Source organism: Diadema antillarum, unplaced genomic scaffold (assembly GCF_040938485.1).
Source record: "Diadema antillarum isolate AM-2024a unplaced genomic scaffold, OU_Dant_1.0 seq00001435_RagTag, whole genome shotgun sequence".
Classification (NCBI taxonomy): domain Eukaryota; kingdom Metazoa; phylum Echinodermata; class Echinoidea; order Diadematoida; family Diadematidae; genus Diadema; species Diadema antillarum.
The window spans coordinates 414,813-425,640 of NW_027272185.1; the positions used below are offsets into that span (position 1 = coordinate 414,813).

General features: G+C 40.6%; 1 protein-coding gene across 1 annotated transcript; it reads right to left on the reverse strand.

The window, feature by feature from the left end:
* Positions 1–6,372: 6,372 nt before the first annotated feature.
* On the reverse strand, positions 6,373–9,524 carry LOC139709433 (thyrotropin-releasing hormone receptor-like). The gene is made up of 2 exons (XM_071621400.1): positions 8,482–9,524; positions 6,373–6,718 (listed from the first exon to the last, which is right to left on the reverse strand). Exons 1-2 carry the CDS (start codon positions 9,522–9,524, stop codon positions 6,373–6,375), a joined length of 1,389 nt encoding a protein of 462 aa, XP_071477501.1.
* Between the last annotated feature and the right edge of the window lie 1,304 nt (positions 9,525–10,828).

Sequence of the window (10,828 nt, forward strand, 5' to 3'; positions counted from 1 at the left end):
TTAGTAAAGCGCCAATAGTTGTGGTGCAATGGGTTTTGCCCAAACCAACCCCTAATATTTGCACTCTAGCAAAACTGAAGTTTTTTTTTAATGCAAATTATAGAAAATAACATCAACTAATAACAGATTGTGGAATGATTGGCACAGATTCAAAACAATCTAGTATATAATCTATTTTCAGAAATATTACTATGCATATCGCATCACCTAACTTCTGTACTTTCAAAAGTGCTCGGCATAGAATTCCCAATCCTCGATCACTATTCAATATTTTCACTGGAAAACTATAAGCATTGTAAACAAAGTTACAAACCTAATAAAAAGGCCCTAAGTAGTAAAAGGGGTAATTGAAATTGCACTAAAGGTTCTATGGAAAAACTATGGCATTCAAAAGGGCGTTGTTTGATAGTTGTGTACTGGCAGAGAGTGCATGTTACCTACAAAATTGTATCAGTGACACCCATGTCATGCGAACACATCACCACTTTTATACGCAAATACCATGTTCCGAGCACCGGAATAAATGGTTCTCAGGGTACATTGTAAATGTGCCGAGGTTACATCAATCTCGCGTCAGCACAGCAGCCGATCTTGGCTGGCTCTGCCCACTTCACCCAAGTGAAATGTCAACAAATCTTATCACGTTGAAACACAGTTAGCTCGTGAATTACCATTAGCTAATGAACACAGACAACATATAATAATGGAGTGACATGGCTGGCCCCGCCTACTGTATTCAAAGAAAACATGACTGAAATGTAAACAAGAACATGTTGCACATGGGCAACCGCAAACCCCTGATCATGATCGGGGGGGGGGGGGGGGTGGCGTTCTCATGTAGTAAGGTGAACGCGCAGGGATGTGCGGTGCAAATGGGTAAATCTTTCACGACAATCCCTAAACATGGTTCGGGTTTGGACTTCAAAATCCTTAAACCTGCGCCTCTTTTTACTTAAACCTTTAAAAATGCCCCCACTTTTACTAAAAAGGGGTCACATTTCACACGAAAAAAAAAATCCTTAATAATGGGTATGGTTTCTGGCTAAATAACACTTAAACATGGGTATGGGTTTGGAGGCTTCGGCCGCACACCCCCGTCAGAACGCAATCTAAGCAACCCCCCGATCATGATCCTTGACCTCCAGTCTACACTGTTGATTGACAGCTCACGTCGTCAATCTTCGAAACAAAGATGGCAATGACTGTATCACATCATTCTTGAATGACATGAGTAGAAGACTGTGTAGATTTTGCAGGAATTGCAGCAGCAGCACACTACATGCAGTACAGACTACAGTAGCACTACGTACACATGGCACTGGGATTTATTAGAGTCTCGGGACTAGACTAGCCTAGGCCAGGCTAGGGTCTGGCCTAGCTAGCTCTCAGTCTCATTGAGTTTGATTCAAACTTACAGTAGACCTCTAGGCCCTATATTAATCTTAAATAATTTTCTTCTAATAACAGTCACCACTTCAATACCATAGCCAATGGAGTTTGCTCTTGTAAGTCTTCGAATCATGATAAATTTTGGTACAAAAATGGTTGGTACTAAACTAAACAGTTCAGATGTGGTTCTACTGAGTACTGGTACTTCATGTTTCTATGAGTAAGACTTAATAGTGGGGAAAAAGGCTTTATATAAAATCCAAAGTTTAGTGATGACATCCACACACTCATTGCACTGACGATTCTACAGGACATCAGTGTTACAAAATGAATGAAAAATGTGGTAGGGCCTATATGAAAGATGTACCTGTATGCCTAATGTAAATAGGTTCTAACGTTACCTCTAACTGTTATTGTTAACGTTAGTATTCTGAGAAATATTTTGGAAGCCTTTTTAGCCCTTTATACTTTGAAATTAGCTGAGACTCAGATCACAGACCACAGCCCTTTCTTGTTGTGTTAATGCAAGATATTTATTGACAACTGTGTTGACTTGAGCTGCCACCTATTCCTGTAACAGTTGGGCTGTAGGGCTAACCCAGATCAGATGAGGCTGTTTAGTGTTAAGTGTTAGGGCCTATACTAAGAACGTCTCAACAGGTCTACTGTAACATTAGTTTTTATGCCTCCGCACAGTGGGCCAGAATGAGCTCAAAGTGCGCCAAAATTATATTCCGTGGTTTCTTTTTATCCAAATTTGGTGTCTAAGGGTAATTGAGGGCGTAGAATTGATTGAACATAATTTCAAACTCATATGACGTCACTGTGATGCTGTTTTTTCATTGGCTACCAAAAATCTGTCTGTAAATGACGAATAAAGCAATGCAAATCTTACGCTGTTATTTTTTTTTTCTTTAAAGATTAATTTATCTTTTCACCTTCACTGATACTGCTTATCTACTACCATTGAATACACGATGCTTACATGTCATAGAAAGTGTATAAACATTCGGGTTTCGTTAAAAGAATCGAATTTATGCTGAAAGTTCCATATTACACACGTACTGCAAAATGATACTGTTGTCCGTGTAAACTAGTTGGAATATAAGTTTATAATGTACGCTGTACGTTTGGGTGAATTTATTCACTTTATTCTATAGCATGCAGAACATAAATGCGCGATATAAAATCAATCTCCGATATAGTTCTTTATATAACCTTAGGCCTATGCCATATCAATTCATACAAGCGCAAAAACCATTTTGTCTAATTTAAATGGAAAGATAACAAATTGTGAAGTCAGTAATCAGGAAAATGAAAGGTTATGACTTAGCAGCTAAGAATGAGTCTGCCGTGTATGAAAGTTTACTTGGAAAAGCTAAAATAATAAGATTGTTTTAAAGAAAAATTTATCGAAATCACTATCATATGAAATTATAAATTCATCCACGTTCCACAGTGATTTTTTTTCTCATCAGTCGTCGAAAGCAAAGTTTTTTTGCTTCCGATAACCCACAAAGTGTATGGGATCACAGTCTGATGAATCCGACTTGTATTGGTCACCTATCAGGTCAATGTCAGACATGTCAGGCATGATCCGATGAGGCAAGATCGTCCGATGAGGATCACGCGAGCAATGTCTGACATTGACCTGCAATCGGATTCACAAACTGCGATACTATACACTTTGCTGAGCGGCCGGAAAGCAACAGTCTTTGCTTCCAACGAGTAGCCGATGAGAATAAAATCTCTGTGTTTTGGTGTTTAACGTTCTATCTGCATATGTCAAGAGTAGGATCGAAGTACATGTATTTAGGTGTCCATACAATATGTATCGCAGTGGGAATAGCTATGTTTACAGTAGTGGCTATGACAATTATGGACAATATGGCTATATGGCCTTGGCTATATGCAATTATGTACTCTTTTATCTTCGGAGGAGGGGTCTTTTAGGTGCCTGACGAGCCCTATACATGTATTTTGTAACTCTGTTTGCCTCTTATTCAGTGTTATTCATGTTTCTGTGCCTTTAACGTGCGAGAAAAAAAAGATAAATAAATAAAAAAATGCCGCCCTCATGCGGCCCCGTATGATATAACAGCATTCCTAAGCGGCTGCAAGGTCCAAAATAGGCGTAATGTGTCGCGGAAAATCGGCTCTAACACAAAAAGTGGCAAAAGGTGGCAGCCAAATCTGGTATCAGCTTAAAGCTGAGACATTAGGGAATGTGGTGATAATAGAATTTAGTTGGAAATCCGTGGCAATCTAAATTTTTCATTAGGGTATATTAAAAAGACAAATAATTAGCCTCTTTTCCAGGATATTTAGCGTAAAATATTCATGAACATTAAGTTTCTTTGCAATTTTATGGCATTCATAACATAAAATGAACTCTGAGAAATATGTGGGAGAAATTACAGGTTGATATCTCAAAAACTACATGTTCAAATTATTTATTTATTAAAGAGGTTACAATTTGCTTTGAAACTCTTAAAATATTGTATTTTGCTACTTCAGGTAGGAAATATACCCCTTTAATGTACATACCTGATTCAAATATTTTAATGATATATTCTTCAAAGTATTATCTCTCAAGAGCGCATGTCAAAAATTAAAAAATCCCAAGTGCCCAAAGTGACTTTTGGCGCACTTTGGTATCTCTCTGGCCCACTGTGCTCCGCCACGAAGTGGTGCCGGAGGCGTTATGTTTTCGGGTTGTCCGTCCGTCCGTCCGTCCGTCCTTCCGTCCGTCCGCAATGAATTTTGTGGACAGCGTAACTAAAAAACCTTTTGAGGTATCCTAATGAAACTTGGCATGTATGTGTATTAGGGGGTGAAGTTGTGCCTATCAACTTTTGGGTGCACATGCTCAAGGTCGAAGGTCAAAAGGTTAAGGTCAAATACGTAAAATTTCACTATTTCCACCATATCTAGGCAATGCCTGAAGACATTTTCTTGAAACTTACTGTAGTGTATACATGTATTACCCAATTAAGATTCTCTGGTGAAAGTTTGGGGTCATGAGGTCAAAGGTCAAAAGGTCAAGTAAAAATATTAAAACTTGACTTTTTTCTCCATAACTTGGAAATTGTTCAAGGTATCTTCATGGAACATAGTATATATATATACATGTACTGACTGGCAGTGATTATCTAGAGAATTTAGGGTTCATGGGATCAAAGGTCAGGGGTCAAAGGTCAAGGGCAACACTTCAAAATTTTACTATTTCCCTCATTTATGCAATGCCAGCAGGATTATTTTTTTTTACACTTGTATGCATGTATAACCTAATAGAGAATCTCAGGAAACTTTCTTTTTTTTGCCTCAAAGGTCAAAAGGTCAAAGATCAAGGGAAAGTGCTGAACTAACTTTTTCCTCCATATCTTGGAAGTGGCTCAAGTTATCTTGAAACTTTCTACATACCAAATGCATGTTCTGCCTGACAGTGAATCCTATGAATGTTAAGGTCATTGGCCAGATGAAAATGGTAACAAATGTACTTTTCAATACAGAAATTGCTCTTTTTCTCCATACCGTGAAAATTACTCAATGCATAAACTTATGAATGGGTCAAAGTCAAGTTAAAGTCCGTAAATCCTCAAATACATCTCCTATTCATGCAATTAAACCTATTACCTAGGTCAAGGAAGGTGAACATTCAACACATTTGTGACAAAACTTGTCATTTTAGTATTTTGCCAATTTTGTGAAAATGTAATCACACATTGTCCACATGTACTATCGACCTATATTAGGAGAATCATGCATTATGGCGGAGGCATACCAGTCGCCTTAGCGACATTTCTAGTTTTTTTTTAGTTTTTTTTTATAAAGGTTATAGGGCTAGATTTCTAGACCTCTAACGTTAACATAGTAACGGTTTTACGGTATAGCCTAACGTTAGGTTTTATAATTTATTGTTCCACTTTTAGCGTTAGTTTTACTTAAACCAGCAAGATGGATGCACCTAACGTTAGTATATTTACTATAATTTCAATTAGATCTAGATCTAGATCTAGCATGTTACTTGTTAGAGTCTAGCGTTAGAGAATAGATCTAACATTACCACTGGTTACCAGTCCTTTAACGTTAGGCTTTATCTTTTTGATGTGAGCGCTCTTCATATTTTTCAATTGATGTGAAAAGAGAGACTCAGAAAAGGAGAGTAACACTGCTATATAATCTAGATCTATTTTGTTTGGGTCACTAAAAATTATGATATCAATACATAGGACCCTATGTATCGACATTGCAATTGCGATCGACTGTGCGACAACATGATGTGGTTACAGCAAGGTTTTAACATTAATATAGAATCTAGCGTTACGTTAGTTTAGAATTAGAGTCTAACGTTAATGATAGGTTTATTCTAAATCTAACGCTAAACGGCTAGCACTTAGCACATTTTGAGATAAATTTCAGATATAATTTATAGATCTAACGTTACGTAAAATGCTTCCACAAAGGAGGCTGACAATCCAATATGACAATCCGCGCTAGGACCCCATAATATAGGAATAACGCATTCCGCGGAAAGCGAGTATGCAGAGTGGCACGAGAGGTTTCTTCTGAGCATGCGCACTCCACACGAGCCGGAGGCGAGTGTGGAGTGTGCATGCGATCCACGAAGAAGAAACCTCGTGTGCACTGCATACTCGCTTAACAATGACGGGAAAATGCGTTATTCCTTTTATAAGATGGCTAAGTAATTTCAAACGCGAGGTGAATATACCTTGTATGAGAAAGAAATAATGAAATAAATCAAATATCAAAGATTTTAAAATTGTACTTACCGTTGGAAAATGGTCCAGACTACAGAGTAGGCTTTCTCCGAGATTATCCCAGCTTATGCTGAATCTGTGATATGAGGTCTATTCCAAAGTTTCAAATCCAACACATGAAATTGAAAATGTTCCAACTCTCAAGAACTCAACATATTTACAGCTATTTACAGCAGATCTGACAGCTTATACTGCCTAGATCTTAGTTGTTGATAGTCACGTTACATCCGTGGAAGTGGAAAACGTTTCCACCGCTCTCCGAACGAACGTGACTGGTGTTCCTCCTGACCGTGATTGACGATCTCGACTGTGTACTAATAGTTTGGTTTTGGGTTAGAACGATGTTATCCTGCCGGATATCGCTCTCATACTCGTCGCCCAGCTCCTGGTTCTTATTGTCCTTGTTGACATCCGAGTATAGGCAAGTGGCCAACGATTCAGACATATTTTTCAGTTTCGTTTGGCTTGTTTTGGAATAGTGCTTCAGCGAATCTGCCGATTTGTGCCCGCTGACACTCTGAATATCGCGAGCCTCGTATCCACAGGCATCGAGAGTTGTGATGCTGGTTGCCCTTAGACAGTGATTGGTGTACGTTTGCTTGCATCCGGCCTTTTGTGACAGATTTTTCAGTTTGTTGCCAATCGTGTAAACGCCTAATGGGGCATTGTCGAACCATGGGGTATCTTGTGCCAGCTCCTTCTTAGAAACATCTTTTGGCCTTTGCCACCTCCAAGGGTTTTCGGGGTTCAACTTCGCTACATATTTCTCAAATGTGGCTACCGGACACCTTTCACCCAGTTCAGGCATTTCAAACATCAAGCCAGCATCGAATTCTCGGATGACATTTTCGCGGTTGTTTTTTGTTAGAAAGTCTCTCATTTGTACGTATTTCCGTCCGGAATCATCTGCTTTGATGGTAAAGTCTTCAGCTTTCATCCCACGAATGTTCTCCCGTCCTCGAATACAGTAAAAGGTGAGAACGTCCAAGAAAACCTTATCCTGCAGGCCTCTGGGGGTGGACAGGTCTAGTGACTCTTGTATCTTGCTCATGTCGTCTGACGAAATCACGGGTTTGTGTACAACGGATCCTTTACCTTCTTTCTTTGCCTTCACTTTCATCGCTTTGAAAACGCGGTTTGCTCGAGGAAACTTGCTGCTATCACCAATATCTATTCCATAGTTCTCGACAAAGTATCTCTGAACACCGAACCTAATGTTTTGTAGCGACCTTGTTTTTATGATTCTCCATTGTCCTTCCTTATTCCAGAGTAGAATTTGGTCAAAAACTTGTCCAAATCTTTGGTATCCTTGGCGATTTCTTCCAAATCAGTTCCAGTGAATTTGGCAAAGTCCATGAGTTTACTTTTAGCAAATTTCAATACCTTCTTTGTCCCTTTGCTGTCCATGTCGTACAACAGTCGGTCAATCTCTTCATCTGTCATAACTTGGAAGGAGATGGAAAAGTCCTCCTTTGTTTGATTCACAGACGCCATATCTAAAGGTTTCCGAATGAGTTGTGATTTCAAAACAGAGTGGACGCACAAAACAAAGGCTGGCTACAGCGACGAAACTTAAGCCAATCAGTAATCTAGATCGTCGATCGTGAGATAGACTAGATCAAAGTCAGTAAAAACGAAGAGCCATAAAAAATCTTATTCCAGCAGGAGTTAATTTTTGATAGCACAAGTTTTAAATCCTATAAAATAATGTGAGTGGTGGCCTTGAAACTATCTGGTTAAATGAAGAAATGTTATTTTTACTGAGTTTCCGCTGAAAAATCGTCGGTACGTCCCTGGCGATCGATGAATTTGTGTCATAAATTCAATTTCTTTTTCAACATGATCTTGTGGATCAGGACGATTTGAGTGTTGTGCCTGTGTATACGGCAGACTGTCGTGGACCGGACACGAGTCAATTTTCGGTTAAACACAACATTGAGTCTCTTTTTATATTACTAGTGCATGACTGAAATTAGTTTATGAAAAGTTCATTTTTCATTGTACGTGACCTCATTGAGCATAAGCTGGTACAAATCGAAATCTTGACTTTTGAGACACTGCGCATGCGCCAAAACCGTGAATTAGACAATTTGGGTGCGCGAAAATCCCACGGGCGTGCAGGGATAGAAACCTTTTCGCGAATGATCATGTGGTACGCTTTGACCAATCAGCAAGCTGGAAATTACTTAGCCATCTTATAATAGATCCTTTCATCATGGATGAACGCTACCGTGCCGTCTGCTCAAAGCTTGCTAGCTGCATGCATACTACACGTACGACTGTGTCCTCCCGTCTTGCGCGTTTGCGATAGAATGTTTTCTTCAGCGCCCGACGGTAACGGGCATTGGTGGCGCCGTAAATGTAGGGGTTGTTTGCAGAATTTATGTACATGAGAGTCTGAAAGATGGGGAAAAAAAGATTGACTTTGTGGCTGAAAGCGAAGTAAGTATCGTCACCGATCATCCCAGCAACCAGGAGGGCGAGAATTACCACGTGGTATGGGAAGTACAGGAGGAAAAATAAAACACCTGTGATGACGAGCATTCGTGTCACGGCGTTTCGCTCCTTGGTATAGCGATAGCGATCTGTGTGGAGGGCCGCTTCGGTCTTGATGCGAGCCGTCAGGCTCCGGATGATGAGTGCGTAGAGGATCGAGTTGACGATCAGGGCAAGGAAAAACGGAATCAACTGGAGCGCATTAGCAATAGCCACCCACGTGAGCGAAACGGCTTGACATATGCCAATCAAAGTCGGAAAATCTTCGTAGGCAGGCTCGTCGGGGTATACTAGGCAGATAAAGATCATTTTGAAGTTTCCCGGAATGAGCAAAGCCGCGAACACACAGCTTAGGAGCCAGGTAGCGAAAACAATTCTCCTTGTTCTACCCCAGGTTGCGATCCGTCGATGCCAGAACGGTTTGCAAATCGCATAATACCGCTCGATCGTCACCGCAGTAATAAGCAGGACTGAGGCGTTGCATGCGAAGTCGACAACGAAGGAGATCGTTGAACACCCAGAACCTGTAAGCGTAGGATCGTCTCCCAGCAGCGATGAGTGAAAACGCCAGAGCTTCTCGCCTACACCGACTGTCAGGTAGATCAAGTCCGCCACAGCGAGGTTGACAAGGTAAAAGTTTGTGATTGTCCGTATGGACGGGACACGCGCCACGACGATAAGAAAGAGAATGTTACCGAAAAGGCCGACGGCCAGCACGCAAGGGAGCACATAGGCTTTGATGACCACTTCCACTTCATCCGGAAGGAGACTTTCGGCTTCCTCTTTCGATAGATTCATCATCATGTGTCCGTCTGCCAAACAGAGTTCATCGAGCTCTTGTGCCGTAGAGTACTCCATGATGGCAACTGATGAGGAGAAACGCCGTTTTTACGTCAACTATCAAAACAATGCAGGAAACCTTAGTGGTACCCCTTCAAAAATACAAAGAGCAGCATATTACTGTAATCTGTGGAATCTCCTGACGTAACACACACGTGCATGAAAACTATCGGTTTCTTGTGTCTTTCAAGAAGCTAGAGTAAAAATGCAGATTGACGGAAAGTATGAAACAGAGCTCAGTCATGGACGCACAATTCATTTTCTCAAAAACTCATTCTTAATCTAGCTCAGCTGGGTGGTACACTATCTACATAAACATTCAGCAATCACGGCAGATAATTACGCGATGCTGGCGTCATTGTTCTAATGTCCAATTACTCCACATCTCAGTCTGATTCGTTGTGTAGTTGATTTTGACCGCCAAAAGTTTTGACCGCCAAAAGTGATTCGATCCTATGCCGGAGCAGCGAGACCAATGGGGGTAGCAACGTTCTGCTCAGCCAAGTGGGGGTATTTTGAGCTGGACTTGAGATTAAAGAAGTCGCTCTGACAGCGGTTGACATCGATCTAGGATGACGTCACGGTGAGGGAAGCTATTGATGAAGCGAAGACCCGTCACCGCATTTCAGCAAGTTTGACAATGTCACTTCGTGGCGCGATGAATAGCAAACAGAGAAATCGGTTAATTGAGAAACGGAAACTACTGAAACATTCAACTCGGAGAGATATAACAATAATTTCCTGCTATGCTGTTTGATCATGTAGGCCGATGTACCGGCCTCTCTCGAACTGGCCTATTTATACATTCGCCGAACACACACGCGCAAGTAAATTGTACCAATTTACACAACTGCTCGCACACGCGCACGCGCGAACACGCAGAAGGTCCTCTTCAATATTCTCTCGGTGTTTGTTCTTTTTTTTAAGGAAAAACAAGAAACTTATATTGGCGGGAACGCGACTACACGCGACAAATTTAACACCCATGCTTCTAGCAAAGTGAATTGATCGAATACTGGACAGTAGCGGAAACGACACTATACCGGGTGTCCCAAAAAAAAGCGGAACGGTGGATTTTCAGTACCTTGCGTTCTAAAAGTGATATATTTTTTGACATCATTAGAAAGAACATCTTCCGCAGAAGACCATGATACCAAAATCATTAAATTTGGTTCAGGACTTTTTATTATACGCCAATTTCTGTAAATGCAGTCATTTTCAATTTTTTGCGACTTATGAGATAATGATTTGGGTGCGACACGCGTTCCATACGGTGAATTGTGTAAGCTCGTTGATCCATGTCAACAAAAGATAACGCTTTC

Bases quoted from the DNA above. Each gene is read 5' to 3' on its own strand.
- LOC139709433 (XM_071621400.1), bottom strand. From the start codon at position 9,524: ATGGAGTACTCTACGGCACAAGAGCTCGATGAACTCTGTTTGGCAGAC. The intron at 6,719-8,481 runs CTATCGCAAACG...CACAACTCTCGA, and splicing joins CGGGCGCTGAAGAAAACATT to TGCCTGTGGATACGAGGCTC.